Consider the following 19,506-nt stretch of genomic DNA (forward strand, 5'->3'; position numbering starts at 1 on the left):
TTCTCATTTCGGGTAGTAGGTGTGTGGAACGACCTTCCTCCGACGGTTGTTCACGCTGCTTCTAGGGCCCAGCTTAAAGCACTATTAGACATTTATTTATGCGAGTCTTCGCGCTGGCGAGCATACTGCCCCGCGCTGAGAACATAAAGAACAGTGCTGCACCCTTTTTCACTTGTACCTTTCAGGTAAACGTCAGCCACTGACCCGGGATTCTTGGGCAATACCCCCGATCCTGTGTATCCATCCATGAATCCGTTAATCCGGGGGTAGCATGGGTAACGTCTACCTTCTATTCCGACTCATACGGGTTTGAGCTCATACTTGATAACTGATGAATCGAACCTGCAGGTCTCTGGTTCCCAGCAAACTCGATGTCTATGACATCTAGGTGTTCACCTCACTGAATCTATGATAGGGACCTAGAGCTCCATCAGCTTGGTACGTGATGACCTTGAAAGGACCTTGACCCGGAAAAATTGCACGCTTTTCACTTTCATGAATCGTGAGTTTTGACATGTGTTGAGTAATAGATTCTTGGGTGTTTGTGGTTAACTGTGTAGTAGTTTGGAGTGAAAATGCCGCACATCCGATTCTTGTCGGGCAACTCTAACCGCTTGTAGTGTGGCCGTAGGAGGGACTGGGGCGGATGCTATCACCACAACCTCGTAAACATTGCCTGTTGGTTCGTCCCATACAATTTAGACCTGTACCATAAATACCTCATTAGCGACTGTATAGTTGGATATAGTCGCTAGATGGCTCATTAGGTATCACTGATTTGCGTCAACAACACTCGCATCGCCTGCATGTAGAAACCGTGTAAGTCGCCAGGGATTATATTTAGAAAAACGTTACGCCTTAGGCAAAGATGGGGTGCAATTGGAACAAACAGTCAAAAACGCTGTCGCAGTGCACATAAACCGAAGTAAGGTTATATTTGTTATTAAAGTCCTACGAAGCTTTCCATGAACTCCTCATAGGTCACAAAAATGAAAAATCGAAAAGTTGTGGTAATAGTGGCATTCCAGTTTAGTACGACTATGCGTGCAGTAATTGCTTGTAAGCTCGTCACTTCAGGCGGGGAAGCAGTTTGGGGAACTGTGGAAGGGGAATGATGGCCAGTGAGGTGGGTAGTAAGGCTAGGTCGGCTCGGTTAAGGGATATTTCTGAAGCACGTCTGAAAGCCTCAAAGGTAGTCATATGTCTTTAAAAATCAATGACGAACTCAGCTGCTTCAAATTTTTCTGTTTTTTTTCGCTGGTCCAGAGGCCGTGACCAGTGGAAAATGGCTAGGGAGTTGCATTCATTTACATGACTTAACGCGGTTTGCTGGATCAGATTTTGGTGAACAGTCTTCTGCGCCGTTCGGTTATCCAGCTCAATCTAACTCTGCTTCTGGACGTAAAAGCCGATACCTGTTTTTAATGTCGGCATATGCTCAAACGGACTGCAGCTTTGATACTGAGAAGGATACTTCCTTCGAGATTTATCTGGGCCCATTTTTCAAGTAAAAACCACTGCTCCTTGAGGGCAATAGGAATTCCCATGTCATATAAGCTTTTCGGAGTCATATCTAAGTGGTCAGTTCGTAGTTGATGCTCCCCACACGGATGGCGGTCAACGAGTCCTTCATTTGTGTGTTGACCGTCAGCTGTTTCAACATAAACGCACGTATCACAACCTGACGGCTAATCAGACAGACCGGAATGGATCACATGGCTGTCAGCCACAGGTAGAAGCGCAGTTCAAGACTGTCGTTCTTTCTGCGACTCAATTTGACTCTGATCTTGGCATACTGCAAAGAGAAATTACGGTTCGCTTTGCTCAGGGCTTTCGGAAGTCAGCAAGGAATGTGTCAACCTGCCATTTTAGGAGGACCACCATAGCTCTGAAGTATCGATCCAAACTTGCACAATCATTCCTTGCAGTAAACGAACATACTGCTGATAAAATCACGTAAATTAAGGATGGCAAAATGTGAAACGAGTTATGTTAATGGCGTTCAGTGATGTTTGTCCGGCTTCTCCGATACCATAAAACGACTACTGGTATCGTCGAGTTTGTTAGTCCAGATCGTTGCAAGGAAATTCATACCGTTAGAAGGTCCGACGGCGCATGCGAATCCATCGAATGCCAAAATGGCGAAGAGTTGAAGGAAAGATTGAAAGCCGTGGCAATGAAAGCCAAAGACGTTAAAGTATTTAGCCACCGAAAACAGCTGTGCTATATGCCATATGAAACGATTGGTTGGTTAGAGGAAAGCAACTATGGGTAAAATAGACGGCCTGATAATTCGTTCATTGGGAAGATGCACGGAATACTCCGGAGAACGGCTTAGCTGGTCTCCTACAACACAGCTCTGGAGATAGTGCGTAATGGCGAATGGAATGGAGACATCATTTACCAAGCAGAGTGGGTTACAGTTCGAAACATTCCCCATATATCGTAAAAGGGGAACCAGGAATAGGTGGTTTGTATCCAGTTTTCTTCAAAGAAACCGGAGAATCCCTGATTATACATACAGTAAAACTTATTGGAATGAAGAGAAAATACTTGTAGAATAGGGCACATCGGCAATCATTCCCATCTCCAACAGATATACATGAACATTGTATGCAAACCATCGTGGTATTACTATACTAACTGTGGCATCGAAGGTGCTCTCTGGTATTATCCTTCGAAAGCAAACTTAACATAACGAGAGGTAGATCCGTGAAAAGAGTTATCCTGCGCCAATCACATATCTTCCGACATTGTGGAACAGCGACACTGCTATTAACAACAGCGACACTGCTATTAACAACAGTGCTATTAACAACCATAACCAAACTCCAAGGTTCTAGTCCACACCGCTGGTCCAAGCCCCGCACTCTATCAAATTGGACAATGAGCGCCTTGCTGAAACCTTGCTTTCCCTTTTGACGATTTATTTCATGAATCCGAAACGTATACGTAAGACTCCACTCTGGTTGTGCGCCTGAAGCCGGTTGTGATGAGGTCTGATAACCCGCATTTCACTCTTTGGGTCTTTTGTAATCCTGACACTGGCTTGCGGTATCTATGGTGCGAGAGTTGGACTCGGCTCGAAGAGTGAGAGCGCCATACTAGACTGGATCACAGCAAGCAGTCTTCTTTACGCTTAGTCGCTATCTGTGGCAATGCAATTCTATGCGGTAGACGGTGTTTATTTATCGTGTCAGAATACGCCCCGATAGACAGCATTTCTGAAGCTGATCAAAGTGGGTTTTATCACTTACTCTGTCAGCAAAAAGAACGGTTGTACTCATCCTAGTGGGTAATATGAACGCCCATGTTCGATCATTAAACTTCTTTGCCTACCTAGGAAACCTCGGAAACGAATGTTTTCAGGGAGTTCGCTCACAGGCGTTGATTATGTTGATATTGCTTTCCATGGTCCAGATCCTTCAAAAACGCAAGTCATTTTAACTAGCTTAAACAATTTGACCGCACATTTCTGTTTGTGCTTCAAAGTATGAAGTACTGCTACAAGTTTTGATAGGATCAAGCCCAGACCCCGTGCTTGCAGACCAGATAATCATGAATTCTTTCTACCTGGGCAGTTGTATAAGTTCCAGTGGAGTGGCTGGAAATGAAATCGTTTCTCAAGTCGGGAAGTCCGAGACAGCTTTTGTCAACCTCCGACACTTGTGCGTGTCGCAGAAGTGACGTCAGTTTGTCCGTCAAGGGCAGAGTGTACACTATGGTGGTGCGATCCGTACTGCTTCATGGGTCATAATATTGACCCCTACGACAGCTGTCAGTGTCGGCTGGCACTCGATGACTGTGGAACATTGACCGAGTTGGGTGAGAACATGGGAGTAGCATGTCTGAGGTACGCCGGACAGCTTTCGGAACAAAGAGCTCCAATATGGACCCAGCTTTTAACGCTTCGTAGTTTGTGCTGTTCAGGGCACGCACTTCAAATGTCTGAGGACCGTCCGCCTGACAGCTGTTGAATTACTGAATTCAACAATTCAGTAATTTTTCATGACCATGAGGTCATCCGTCGTATCAGCTGGTAACAGAAATTATGAAAATGTTCGTCGCCGTAGTGGGTTGACATTGTCTGTAGGGGAAGATATGGAATCCAAAAGAACATTCCCTAGGCCTTTTCTCTGTCCAATCTATTCGAAATGGGGTTTATCACGCTTGCCGATGTAACATAACACGGAATGAAGTGGGACGAAATTAAACCAAGCAGGTGACAGCCACTTGTTCCCCACTCTTATGCTTTTCAATTTGCATGGTCGATGTGCATGAAGGCCGTCCAATCAGCATCCATGTGTTGTGAGATATGCTACTTATGTCCTATGTGGCGTTGAGTCGTAACAAAACTGCGCAGCGTTTGATATGACTTGTAACATACTTTCTCTACTGTCGCACTTGAATAAGGCCTGTCTACATCCGGGTGTGTTCCTGGTGTTGCCGGTGGGCACCCACGCTTCCGTGTTTGGGTACGACCTATGGGTTCGTATTTTAACTACTGATGCCTCTTCCAATACTCGGACTGGCAAGCCATACACAGTGGGACTGTCGGGCAGTTTGTTATTCTGATGGCTTATAATCCACGTGCAGAATGCTTGTTTCCCTAGGATCCTGAGATTGGGAAAAAGAGGAATGAATGGATTTCATGATACCGTCGTGCATCGGACCGCTTCTGTTACAAGACTGATCGCTTTTTTAACTATATTCATTGGCACTCTGTTTGCCGATGATACGTTAGGGAGCTGTCATCGTAACGACATCCCACTCTTACTGAAGGGATTAATGTCTCTGCAGTTATCACTTTGACGCTAGGTTAGCGCAATGCTACTATTGGTTACGCCGATCCGTGCACCGTGGCCACTGTAATTGCAGACGCGTTGTGATGTTTGAAACATGTTTAAAATGATGGCATGTTACCATTACTATACGGCGTATTGCTATTTTATTGTTCATGTTGACAGCTTGGGACATTTCGAAAACCACTCCTGTTTCAAAAGCTTCTGTCTCCAGTAGATTCGAACCATCTAGTCTGACTCTCACTAGATATTAATAGGCTCGGTTTTTCCTCACGGAGTGTACATCACCGTGGAATCTTTCGGTTCTATTTAGGTCGCATGCAATTACTTGTTGTGGTTGAAAAAAAAACAAGTAGTTTAGTAGTTTTTAACCTTTTTTAGCCTCAGAATTGATGTCCATCGAAAACTCTGGGCTGTTAGATCGTGTCGCTGATTTAGAAAAGCGGAGTGCTGAGCTGGGCAATGAAGTTGCTGGCCTGCGAAACTCTCTAGCCGATTGTCTCCGTCGTCTCAGCTTGCTGGAATCAAATAAAGGTACGGCTTTATGTCAGACCCGACCACATACTACGACTTCCTCCCGACCTGGTAAGTTGCAACATTTTCTTTGACGAAATGTCCAATAATTCGTGGCCCGGGTACATCTGCTAGCTGCTGACCAGGTGGCTGTCGATCTGTTCGCCAAACTAGCCGTAGAGTTGTAAGCAGCGGTAGGTATTATCAGTGCTTCCTCCTTACCTGCTTGCGTGTATACGGTTCCTAAAGGACAGCTGCGATTAACTAGTTGGAGGGTAACTTTCCGGTTACTTCATCTACCTATTTGCGTTCTGGTTTGTATTCTTCGTATTCCATTGGTCCTCCGGATAGCTTCTTTCCGAGCGTTTCGGCCCCTGATCTAACTGATCAGTTTTTTTTGCGTTCCGTTTTGGTATGTTTTTTTGAATGTGATCAAACTGAGGTCGGAGGTGAACCAACAAGCTATTCTCCAACTAGCCCATCGTATATGAGGATATCAGATGCTCTTTTTTAAAAAAATGTCAACGCCGGCAAGTAAGGAGGTAGTAACCAATCAACCACTCTCTGATGTTGTTTGCTCGATTGATGACGAAGCGTTTGTAAGTAAATTGCCAAGCTCAGCCATATGGTCAACAACCGATAACCTTTTTCGTGTTCCTGTTACATACGCTATACTCCCTCATTTTATATAAGGGAATGGGAGCTCCTAATATCGAGAGAATTCATACATTTAGTGTCACATTCCAACCGGACGGAGAATCTCCTCACTAACAGTTGTTTAGTGCATGTCATCTTTCCGCTATGGATTCCAACAAAGGACCGACATCCCAATCCAAGTATGTGTATTGGCGAACCACATGAGGCTACCATATGGTGGCTAGCGATACTTGTCCAGGGGCTAGTGTGAGCTGCCTGGTAAACACTAAATCACATGGCTAAATTCAACCGGAGAGCTTCGGAAGCAATTTTTCTTGGCGAGCGGCGTTTTCCTCAAATTTCTATTTCTAAGCGGGACGCAGGTTTGTAGTTCCGTTTCATCGTCCGGTCGTCTGCAACGGAATTACTATACCTAGGAAATAAGGGAGAAAGATACTACATGGATCGTGGACATTGGTGATAATCAGAAAGATTTACAGTTTGCGTTATAGCCATTATACTTTGAGCCTTTTGGTCATATTGTCTCCAGCCCGTACGTAAATTATTTCACTCAAGTTATCTCAGCTTCATTACTGTTGTTCCCTGTAGCAGAAAACCTTCTCCCATGGCCTTCGTCATATTCACTGCCCACTTTCCCGCATTTTCACACCCTATCCACAGTTCTTCATCCCGGTCCGCATGTTTTGGGTGTCTACACTATCTGTTTGTTCTGTCTTTGTTGTCTCGTTTCTCTCATTCTAATCCAACGTACTATGTTAGCTTGCATGGGCCAGTTCACCTCATAGAGGCAACTGTTTTACGGATAGTTTTACTCGTAGTGCTGGTCAATGAATGTATTGCACTGATTAAGAAATATTAGGCGTTTTACAGGGTACATCGAATATAATGCATGGCTGATTATTCTGCGCTTAATATTCGTTGGTGTACTTGTAGAGCGATTACTCATTCAAGATTCATCCTTCCGTGACGAAGCTCGCAGTGGATTGCTCCGACGATTGTTTTTTTATTGCGGATAAGCATTGATACATTCCCATTTGTGTTTTTCGTGGTGTTTCCCGCTGATTTTTTATCGGGGTTACTCAGGCCCTTCATATCAGCTTTGGTGGTCTGCCCGCTTTCTTTGGATGATTTCCCACTTTTCTGTTTCGTGTGAGGTTTGTGAGTCCACTTTTGCGACTGAATTTATTAATTAGTATTAAGTATGGTGAGGTTTGAAATTAAGTGGGTTCACTGAACGAATCTGGATATTTGCCTACCAACTCACAACTAGGCCTTACATCAGGGCACTGCAGTCTTGGTGGGCCTTAGGAAGGATGATCAGCTCATATCGAGTCTTCGTACAATACTAACTTTGTTTTCCTACTTTAATGAAGTTTGGCATCCGACTGCAAAGCTTCACACCATTTTCACTAAGGACCTTATGTACGCAAACCTCTTAATTCAGGCCATCAACCGAGATGTCAACAACGCTATGGTTCATTTATCAGACTGCTTGTTAGATTTCTCCCAAGTATTAACTGGTACTTTAACCTCGTATTTTTCGGCATCCCTAGAATGGTCAGGCGATCGCTCAGCTCCGGTTCCACAAAGAGAAGTAACCTGACCCATTTTTTTCAGATTAAAGCATTATACCGTATGCAGTTAGGCGCACATCCCCGTAAACTGCAAGAAGTGCATGGCAGTTGTCAAATCTTGACTAAACGTTACTGTTCGACCGAAGATTCATCCTTTGATTATATCTCCTTCATCATGCCGACTGGTTTCCCGATCAGTCCTTAAACCAGTGCTCCATGTCACTAAAGTAGACTGCCAACAAGTGCGACCGAACTCATTCCAGCAGTTTTCCAGGGTTGATAGGAGCTGCTGCTACATGAATATCCCAAAAAGGACGATTTTACATACCAATCAAGCTGTTTATTGCAGGGATACCTAGTTATTTCACGTCTTGAACACGCAAAGCGGTGGATTACTGAAAGTAGTAGTTTTATGTTGTTTTCTAGGAAGCGCCTTTTATTCAAGGAAGTATTCTTTAAACCCCAGGTTATTCCCCAGAACCGTTGGTAATAGGACATCCTGCTAGGTCTGCAAATGATTTCAGTTGTTTCCATACTGTGTCCGGATTCCAGTTACCAATAAGCTGTTTGAAATTATGAAAAACCTGTACTCAACGAATGAGCTGATCCCCTGTTTTTACTGTCTAATGTCTTTTCTATTTCTCCTGAGATCGATCTGTCACGTGTTGTTTTTCACAACGGATCTCACGACTCACCTGTATGCGCGAGTTTTTCATGTACTTGCTTTCCGCTAGCAGTTTTCATGCGTTATCTCACCTGCTGTTTTTGATCCGCTGTTACCTCTTTGACGTTGAATGTGTTTCCAACTGCATATGGAATTTAGCTGTTCAAAGTTTTGTGCACTTTTAGGGTTGTTTAGATGCATGTGCTCGGTGGTTTGTTTGCACTGCATGCTTGCTAGATAAGTTTCATCTGGTGTGACACCAGAGTGACCGACTGAATTGATTTTCATCTGTACTCACCCTGTTACTTCAGGAACAACGGTTACGACGACCCCAACTAACAAACCGACTCCACATCGTTCTGAGGGTGGGCCAAATCGGCGGGGAAATTCAAAACCTCGTCCAACCACCAACGTCAGCACTTCGCGAGATGGACCGGTCGGTTCGCATAATCTACAGCGGATTGGAAATAAAAGTGCATCGTCAACTGCGTTGGATCGCCACGCGTCTACCGGGTAAATAAACCATTCACTGCACTCTAGAATCTTTTTCCTCTACACTCATATAGGGTCTTAGCGACTCCAGGAAAACATTGGCATAGCATGGTATCGTTTCGGAGTGTGTTACCGAAGTTTAGTTTGGAAGTCAGTAGAGATGCTTCAACTTCGGTACAAACCGGCTCCAGTAGACCTTCGATTGCTACGGCATTGTCTAGAGAGCAAATATATCCTTCATACATTTTTTGCTCTTAAGGGGTTATAAGCCAACTCCCTCGGACGCGTCGAGGTCTACGAGAAGTCCTCGCCTGATTGCACTACATCAAGTGGTGTCATATAAGACTATCCTCTTTCACTTCAATCTTGTCATTGATATGATCATGGAACGTTCACTCCCAGCCTCTAATATCGGTGAGGTCGAAATGCTCTCAAGGTGTACGCTCACATATCGAGTGCTCAGACGATAAAGCTGTTCTTGGATCTGAGGCTATTATAATGCAGACAACAGTAAATGATCTGGATGGTTCTGCCCCACGGTTTGGCTTGCGCTTCACATCTGCGAAGAGTGCTGCTGAAAGACCAGTTGGGCTCGAAACCTCACCTCATGCCTACAGATGAGCCTATTGAGGTTGTAGACAAAATTTTCTGCCTGGGAAGCTGCAGCAGTCCCGGTGATGAAGCCAAATACTGGGAAGGCCAGAGCAGTTTACGTGAACCTGCATCACCTGTGGTGTGGGCGTGACAGCTTATCCACCAAGGGTCGGGCTTGCGATGCTGTGGTGCGGTTCATATTATTATACGGGTCAGAGCTCGAAACCTCACCTCATGCCTACAGATGAGCCTATTGAGGTTGTAGACAAAATTTTCTGCCTGGGAAGCTGCAGCAGTCCCGGTGATGAAGCCAAATACTGGGAAGGCCAGAGCAGTTTACGTGAACCTGCATCACCTGTGGTGTGGGCGTGACAGCTTATCCACCAAGGGTCGGGCTTGCGATGCTGTGGTGCGGTTCATATTATTATACGGGTCAGAGGCCCGTCAGTCAGAAGTCTTTCACTGTTCAACCATCGATGTCTTCGGAGCATTGCGTGAGTCTGGTGGGAACACCGGAGCAATAATGCTTAAGTAAGTCGAATCGTTTTCGAAAGAGCTAACTCAATCACGATTGACGAATCGAACACATTCCTTAGGTTGTGCTGGCTTGGTCACGTGCCTAGCATTCCAATTGACCGGCTTTCTCGAACGGGTCTTTTTTGCACGAAGTGAGGAAACGAGCTAGGGGAAGCCAAACAATGACATGACAGCGAAATATGAAACCTATTACCAGCAAACTCAGCTGCGCTGGTCATTACCGTCTTTCTGGATTGGAACTCCGAGACGGGATACACCAATGGTTAGATACATTGTCAGACATGGCCCAGTTTCACCCTCATTGACGGTCATGTTGCTTTCAATGAATAGCTCCTCCCCTGATCTCCCTAAATAGAAGTCCACTGATACCCTCTGTATTTGAGCATATATTATACCTGCTACTGCTTTCAATGTATTCATCTCACGTCCCCAAATCATCGGGTAACAAAACTTTGGCATTTATGACCCCGATATGCAAACACGTGGTTTTCGCAACTGGAGATGATGATGGTGATGATGACCAGTTCAGTAAACTGTTTTAAATCTATTAGGGTTGGCTTCTAGCCTTCTGCCTTCCCAAGTACCGACTTGTGAATCAACTCTTAGTTAATTTTTAATAAAGTTTCACCCTGTCAGCGAAACCAATCTATGCTGAAAAGCCCGGATTCATTGCTTAGCTGTTTCATCCTTGTTTGGAATCACCAGCAGTACGTACCTTACGAAACCCAGAGCTTCGAACCCGAGATGTCCCAGCCAGTGGTTAAACATTTAACGATTTGACCATGAACGGCTTATCAGCAATGTGACTAACTCTCACTTAGCCCTCTCTCTAACTGGTAGCTAATTACGCTGCTAGTTAGCTGCTTGTGGCCAACAGACCTTAATTTTGCGGGCTTGATTCTCCGAGTTTCGCAAAGTCCCACAGGTGTTGATTCCCAACAAAGGTGAAACAGTTTTTCAGTGCCTCTTGACTTTTCGGCATAGACTGGCTTCACTGACAGGACGAAATCTCCAGTGGAATTACCTATCAGTTTTTCAGTGCCTCTTGACTTTTCGGCATAGACTGGCTTCACTGACAGGACGAAATCTCCAGTGGAAATTACCTATTCTCCTCACAACCATCTTTCCGTTGTCTGTCTAAAGGGGCACCGAACCCGTGATACTCCTATCGATTCAGGCGACGGACTGCAATCCCGGGTATTTTCTAGCCTATCGATCTTCATCTGCAACTTTCAACGCCCGCCACTCCTGTGTAAGAAGTTGAGATATATTGATCTGTACTTGACTAGGAATATCGCTGCTTCTGCTCAATATGAATGAATTGATTTTAAGAGAAGGAATCCAGTTATTGATTATCGCTTTGTCTTGGTTCATGTACGTGCAGCATCAGCCGGGTGGTTAGTCCTGTTCCAGACAAACCGAAAACACTCTTCCGCTTTGTGGGACGATCAGCAATGTCCATGTCAATGGTAGATGGCCAGCTACCCTGTGGTTCAGAGAAAGATTCAAATCTGTTGAGAAACGGTACCCTACCGGCTCACTTCCGTCGCTATGGTACTTTCTCAAGGTATTATGAAACGTCGGATGGTGCATCCGGTTACAATTTAATGTGGCGTTCGGCCCATGAGGAAGATGCCAATGGTTATCAACCTTTTCACCAACACCAGTCAAGACCACTCAACACACTGCCCACCATCCGCAATCCTCCACCCCTACCACCACCGTTACCACCATCGTCACTCTGTCTACCACCCAATCTTTGTCGCCGCAGTAGACCATCTTCTGGGCCTGCTACTGGGCCATGCCATTATGGTTCGGAAAACAATTATCCTGTCCTCTCTGGTCGAACACCGCTACATCCAACAGCTTGGAAACCAGGTGGACAAGCTATATGCGTTGCACCCCGTGAACCCACACCTATCCGGAGACGAAGACCGTCTCCCGTCTCTCCTTACCGTATGGATAGCGAGCAAGTGGTCGTGTGGTGTTTGAATTTGGTTTCTGTTGGGGTGACGTATCGTTTTTTTGGGGAGGGGTGAGGATTTTCGCTCTCAGTAGGTGTTGGTTCCCTGTTCCGCACCCATTCAATGTTTCTCTGGATATTCAGCTCCTCTACTTAAGGTTAGAATCCTCTTCACCATTATCAATTTTAGCTGATGGTGATTTTTCCAAACTTCTTTCGTTTCAGGCCCAAGGAGCCCACATATATTGCAAGTAAGTCAGTATTGCTTTGTCCTGGTTGGAGACGTCGTCACCATGACTTTGTCGATATTCATTAGTGTATTTGACTTCTTTACAGGCGAGGGTATCCTTCGCGTTTTCCTTCATGGACGTGCTATCAATGTTTACCTGCCATCGACAATTATGGACAATTTCGACCTGTACGCTCCACAGCCTGCACCAGATGAAACATTGAAATTGGAGTGGGTGTATCCTTTTCTGAGCCCAATTCTTCGTCACTGAGGCTAACAGGGGAGAAAAATGTGGTCTACCTAAGGCCTTTTAAATATCCAGTTTCATTTCCCGACAGTTATCTGCTGAACTGTGAAGCAATAAGTTATTACCACGTTGGAATTCATGCGGACTGCGCGATGCCCTCTGACTCACTCTGCTGTGTGTATAGTTATGTAGACTAGGGTATATATCGCTTTGGGGTATTTGACCTTGTGAGCAATTATGTTATCCGGATCATGGTTGTCAGTATATCCGCTTTTAAAGTGATTTTGGTTAACCGCTGGCTTCCAGCATGACTAACACAAACTCATGAATAATACGGGACATGGGCTCAGCTGCTCAGTTCGATTCCATACTTGTACTCGGCCTTTTTACTTAGCGTTGGACGCAACTCAGCTCACACAGAATACTCGGTATGTAAAGTGAAACTGGTATAAACAACTTTTGACGGATTATTGCATGGACTCTTTGTAATGTTTGTGATGTTTCTGTACCTCAGAGATCATCTGCTCATGCTTTTAACTGGCAATTTTTAGAACTTTACCAGCACTTACTTCTGAGCATGGTTATCGATTGATATCCTTGTTGGAACTTTATAAGAGTTCCTCAACGTACCACTGTTCTGTGCTTGAATTATCAGCCGTATGGATGCATGTATTGTGGCATTCCATGAACATACCATACCTCACTCTAATCTTTAATATTTCTTCATCAACTTCGTAAGCTTACAGGTATTCTGATTGGCCTCATTCCTTGATGCTAAATTTACGATGTACTCATTAGCTGAATTCAATAGCTAACCGGTTTTGCCATTCGGCAATGCAATTGTACCATAACGGCTCTTGAGGTTACGGTTAGATCACATCTGCGAATGATACTGTAGCGATATGATCATGCCTACTGAAACCAACCCTCTATAGGTGATTCCATGACGTTCCATTTCCGTTGCCGTTTTGTACATCTGGTGTTTGTGTCTTCCGTCTATCCCAATGCTAGATGACTCCCAGCGATATCACCGCTTTTCTTGCGTTTCATTTAGTCGGAACCCGTAAATTCCCTTTACTAGTTACTAAAGTTACCTATGGGTGCCTGGCTTGTCTTCGTTTGAGTAATGCAGCCATGGCACTGTCGTGGCCGTCTTGTCAGTAGCTAACTTCACTGAGGAGCTTCGGCATTGCGTAATTTCTTCTGGACGAAGTCGCTGGTATGTTGTTCCCCGAGGTGAAATTATGCCAATCACGCTACTGGAAGGCAATCGTGAATTACCGAATAGGCAGTTCAGTACTTTTCGCACACAACCAGCATATCAATATTTTTTGTGAAAGTGATGCTTCCTCTGAATAAGAAGAGTCTGCTTTGAAGCTGTAATTTCCGGCCACCTAACGCTCGAGATAGCTTAGCGGTTAAGGCACAAAACTACTGACCGGAAATTTGTCCTTTGAACCCAGCCCCGGATTTTCGATTGCTCTTGTGTAGGCTTGGACGACCTGGCCATGTCTGAGCCCTCGTGCTTCTTTTTAGTTGTAAGGCACGTAGGTGCTGAAACGGCGCTGCGGCTTAACCGTTTGTTCATTTTCTGCCGTTTGACAGTGATTGGCAGCGGATTCACTAGCGAGGAGCCGCTTCAAAAACACCTGTTATGTACAGAGGTACCAGGATTCTTACTTTCATGCACCTTCAAGTCAAGCTTTACACAGTTGGGTCATTGCTTTCGGAGATGGTTCTTTGTTTGGATGGCTGTCTTGGTTCAAAGGCCTTTACGGGTCACGAAGAGATTGAACCTTAACGCGACGTGACAGTCTGTGTACCGCCGTAACCCGCTGAGTATTGATGCCTACAGGGTGTCTCACGCTTGTCCTCCAGGTCGGGAATTGGAACATGTGTGACGATTTACCCCATATAATGCAGTCTACCCTAACAGTCTTGTGCCAACTGCGCTGCCTTGCGGTTAAGCCTTTGCGCCAAGGGCTTTGGTCGGGGCCCTAATTGTCCTTTTGCCTGGACCTGGGAACCCTGGTGGTATTCCAGCCTACATATAACGATCAACGCACAAATAAAATCTACTTACCGTCCATCTTTTGATGTTGGAAACTCACTGGAAAGTACCATCCGCAGCCCTGCAAGATAGTGACCCTCTGCTTATGTAACAGTCCAATAATCTACATCTCGACTAAAACTCTAAACATGGTTGAAGCTCGAACACGTATTTCCCCTGGTCGAATTGCCATACAACTCAACGAATTGTCAGTGATCGGAAGATATGGAGGAGGCGAGAAACTCGGATTGTACGAAAGCCATTGCAACCGATGCGCGCAACAGGCCCCAAAAGACCTCTGGTGAACGAAACAGTCAATGACAAGGTGCTCACTAATCTATGGAAAAAAAGGAACACCTGAACACTTAACAACAATTCAACTGGCCATGTGCTATTGCTCAGTCGGATTCCCAACCTACAACGGAATCTTGGATAGTCGACTTGGTATGTCATTGAGTCTTAAAGGACGCGTTTCTCAGACTCCAGTGCGGACGGTATTGTTGTATGCCTCTGAGACCTGGCCACTTCGGTCTCTGACCACCGGTGTGCCAGAACGGTAGCTGGAGTCGGCTGGAATCAGCGGATTCGCAATGTAAACAGGAAACGGGCGTTTTTTGAATACCAAGGTACCAAGGAACGCACTCAGCATTGCAAGTCGAGGTGTTTGGGTGATGCGTTACACATGTCGAATCATTATCTACAGAAGGGAGCTTTATTCTCTGTTTCTACTTCGAAGTGCCGGGAACCTAGAAGTTGGTAAAATGCGAAACAGTAAAAAGGATTGAAGATTGTTACGAAAAATCTGGGTGCTTTTCGAATTACAGGATGAAGCCCGTTTGGGCCTCTCTGTCCTTGACTGGAGACGCTGAACGATATGGCGACTAACAGATGTCAGTTCCTGTCTTCGATTTTCGGAAAACCACACCATTTATTTCATCAGGGTTATCATTTTCAATGTTCCCATCCTTTATTACCTAGTTGCCTCACAAGTTGCGACTGTCTTATGTATAAGTTTTACCATTTGGTTGGGGAGGGAGGTGGGTGGGTGGGCTAACCTAATATGGTTTGCTGTCATCGATGTAGTCGTCAAACGAATGTGCCACAGGAGAGCCTAAAAGTTTGAATTACTTGTAACATATATATTAAATAGTCAATGTCTAGCCTAGAAGCGCAACGGCTTTGAGTCGAGAGCGGAAACTGACCCTGTTCTACCTAGGTAAATGCTTCCATACATTGGTTTGTGCATGCCTGTTTTAAACTCATGCATTCGCTCATCTTTCTTCCTTTTGCTCGACGAGTTTGCGACATTCTGCGTCACCATTCGTTGGAAACTCTTCCGTTTTCAGGCCAGACAAACTGTGTTGCTTGCATGACAAAGCGGTCACTATGAAAATTTAGCAACATCACCCGAAACTCACCAAGTCTAAACGCTAGACAACAGTGTGATCATGTTTTATTGCCTTCAGATGGGACGCGAGTAAAATCGCTTTAGAGACCCACCAGATTTCTGGATGTCTGTAAAGCTAATCGGAGGCGAGTGGTAGATCAATCAAGTCTGACACATCTGCCGTCCCGTGTCAAAAAATCACTCAACAACGTGATTTCTCCTAACCGCATCGTCTTCTGTGTGGCGTCGCACTCAGTTACCTTTTACTTGTGTTAGGTCACAACTCCAGTAACGAGTCGTTAAGAGCATGTCTTCTCCAGTAGCAATACTGGGTATTTCAACTTTTAATTGAACCCTTCGCTTTCTTATTAACCGTTCAGTACTGCTAATTTGCCCATTCTGTAAGACGGGAAGTTCTTCCGATTCAGTCAACGCATCGAATTTAAGAGTGCAGTGCTTGTTGTCAACGTGGTCAACAGGTACATCCAAAATCGCGAAAGTCGGCGGATTTCTCAAATACAAAGTTTAATGTGCTCATATGGTTTCATATTTGATGTTTCTTATGGACTGATTCTCCTCTCGCCTGCGACAGAGACATGGGCACCACACATGTATACCTAAAGTCAGTTTTGTTCAGGGAGTGCTGATTGATGTGTCTTCTCAGTTTACCAAATATGCGAGGGTTAGGGGTACATTGGTGCAGATTTTGAAATACCGGGTACTGTCACCCGTTGTCATACATAGACCGAAGGATTGAATATTTGAACGCAGTAGTTCACACCTCTCACCTCGTCAGCAGCTGGCATCTGCTAGATATGCTTACTTGCAGTCCTTATCGGAAACTGACTGAGACCCACGGCGAGTATGCAAACTATGGACGTCTATGACCCAAAAATCTAGTTAATAACCGCTTTGAAATGTGGGTTAAATGTTATGCACACACCCGTCAAAAGTGTGGCAAAGCGAAATTGCTGGAAAACACTATTGGACTCTATCTAGACGAACCGGCGTCATAAGGTTATACTGTAAATCTGCTGTGTTAGGCTAGGCGTATGTTCTCAGTTCCCCTCCATCCGTATTTTTTTATCTTATCGTGATTGCTGTCGATCTGACTCAACGAGCATATCCAAGCCGCCGGTCTAGTCGTGAGGCTAGCGATCCTCTTCTTCAGTTAGTCGGGATCGCCCGATTTAGAAATGAAAACTTATTCACTTTTCCACCCAATATTTGTGTCCCTTGATTAATCGGTTTTTGCCAGGCCACTGGATCAATTAAGCAACAAAACACACCGCATGACCGGACTGATCATAGTGAACTCCTGCTTTCTCCTCAGACCCGCCCCATGAATCAATATCAGTAAATTCTTACAGTAACAAGCCCACGGACAGCTAGGTCTTAGATGTGTCAAATGGGAATAATGATCGATCCGATAGTCAACTGGTAAACGGTTGCACGTAGGTGTCGTATACGTTTGCTGCAATTGGAGTTGCACGACGATTGTTGTTGCACAACAATTGTTCCTATCGACAATCGTCACCTTTACATATTCGAATATTTCATTGGCCAAAGGTAATCCGGTTGATGAACCTAGGTTGTCCAGGTTGTCTTACTGTAGTTATCGATTTTTGTGCCCCTACGGTCACCGTCTGCGAACTCTTCGATAACTTTCTTTTTCGCTGTGTGCATGGTTCATGCATCGGTAGGGGTCATAACTTAAACCAACACCAATAGTGGCAGTTGGGTTAACACACAAGGTAGTTACCAAGGTTGGTTGATAAGTTACCATAAAAATATCCTGTTGTGCGTGCTAACATCCATTACTTTTGGCATGTTGATTTGCTTATCCCTTTTGGTTCGTAGCCAGTCAGTCATCTGCACTTTCATTGTCCCGACCAAAAGCTGGTAACTTGCTGTGGTTGTCTGACTTGAGTGTTGCACTGATCCCACGGGCTACACCGGCTGGAACTTCGCTTCACAAAATGCAACCGCGTCCGTAAGGCGAAAGGGGAGCAGCTAGACGAACAGCAGCGAACCTTCGTACTATGAATATCTGTGATGCCAGCCGGTTTGGAGGTAAGGTCGTACTGTCCTCTGCAATGGGATTGTGAAGATAGTGGAGTGTTTCATCCACGTGAACAGCATTTCCATATTTAAGCAAGCAGTGATACTGCATTGCCCCGAGAGATGACAAATAAAAAAGATAAGGTAATCTTCAGCTGTAGCACCCTTTCGGTGCCTAGCTGCCATTGCGACAGAAGGAGACTGGAGACCTGGGATACTGGCATGTTGCCCGAGCCTAGACAGGAGCAGTCGAGATGCTGAGGTTAGGTTCGAACCACGGACCACGAGCGATATGAACGCCCAAGTTGGATGATTAAGCCTGGAAGAATCCGACTTATATGGTAGCTTTGGAGCAGATGCTCAGCGTACGGATAGTTTGGAGGAATCTCCAGTTGTGTGTTGAACATCGTCTGGTCCTAGCCAGTACGACTTTCAGCANGCCCAAGTTGGATGATTAAGCCTGGAAGAATCCGACTTATATGGTAGCTTTGGAGCAGATGCTCAGCGTACGGATAGTTTGGAGGAATCTCCAGTTGTGTGTTGAACATCGTCTGTTCCTAGCCAGTACGAACTTTCAGCAGGAGGCCACGAACTGCAAACCGGCCATAGACTCATTTTGGATCACGTGTTTGTCAGGTACCGCTTCTTTTCTGCAGTACGCGTATTTACGAGTTTCTGTTGCTCATCAGTATCGAGCCGATCCAGCTGGAAACCTTTTGGAAGCACACATTCACGCTGATGACGAAGATTGGTTGGAAGAGAGCGAAAGAAGCTAAGCCATCTGTCTGAAACAAATTTACACTGACTATTATTGAGATCAACAGATCTTGATGACGCACGCGGATCTCTTAAATGGCAGATATTCGAGAGGCTGCATAAAAATATTGGTGGCTTGCAAAGGGCCGGAAGATGGGGAAAGGCTTTTGCTGCAGGCAAGAGTTTCAGTTCATTCGATCAACTGCCCAAAAAAAGACAGTTGTTGGTGAAACAACCTACATGAAAAGATAGGATGGTAATTTGTTCGCAAAATCGTCGTTTAGCGCTGGGCTGAACATCTTGATGAGCAGTTCAGCTAGCCCCCTCAACACAACCTCTGGAAGGAGTCAACAAACCGGAATGGAATAACGGCACTATCCTGGCATTAGCAACAGAAATCCAGCTCAAGGTATCATTTTCACTGCTCCACAATTCACCTGATCTGGATGATTGGCACTGTGTCCTTTCCAAAGAGGTTGATGAGGTTCTGGTGAGTAGCCTGACGATGCTGCTATGGGAGATCCGGGACAGAAACAGAAAATCAGTGGAATCGGGCGCTTGGACGGTAATGATGATAGTTACCTGTTGTTGAACTTTGATTGAGCATGAGTTTTAACTGACGGAAAGGGAGAAGGCCCGCCAGTGGGGCTCAGGAGTAGGGAACTCCGTAGATTTGAACTGAATGTCTTTCAGACAGTTGTCTTTACTCGTTTTTGTTTGTTTGTGTTGCTCATCAGCACCTCATCCAATCCGTTGCTCATGTAGTTAGGATGCCTATGTCAGCTGTGCGTGACGCGTTACTTTTTGTTTGAGAGTTATCGGAAATGTAAGATTAACAGTGTGTTACAAAAACAAACGGTTGCACTTTGTGGGCGCCTATTAGCGTCCTCGCCTTGCTCACTCCAGAGTTGCATATATTAAGTACCCACAAGGCATCTATGGGACCAAGAGATATAGATATTATATATATATATATATAT

The 19,506-nt window shown here is 45.1% G+C and overlaps 1 protein-coding gene across 1 annotated transcript in view; it reads left to right on the forward strand.

Annotated features, from left to right (window-relative positions):
* Positions 1-434: 434 nt before the first annotated feature.
* The window catches only part of T265_05203 (hypothetical protein), a gene marked incomplete at both ends in the record, with an annotated part of 77,059 nt that continues 57,987 nt past the window's right edge, over positions 435-19,506 (forward strand). Inside the window, 5 exons of the mRNA XM_009170147.1 lie at positions 435-502; positions 5,184-5,387; positions 8,522-8,723; positions 12,022-12,047; positions 12,133-12,256. Of these exons, the coding sequence (XP_009168411.1) occupies positions 496-502; positions 5,184-5,387; positions 8,522-8,723; positions 12,022-12,047; positions 12,133-12,256 (563 nt within the window). The remainder of the gene's footprint in view (positions 503-5,183; positions 5,388-8,521; positions 8,724-12,021; positions 12,048-12,132; positions 12,257-19,506) is intronic.

This window comes from Opisthorchis viverrini (assembly GCF_000715545.1).
Source record: "Opisthorchis viverrini unplaced genomic scaffold opera_v5_94, whole genome shotgun sequence".
Lineage (NCBI taxonomy): Eukaryota > Metazoa > Platyhelminthes > Trematoda > Opisthorchiida > Opisthorchiidae > Opisthorchis > Opisthorchis viverrini.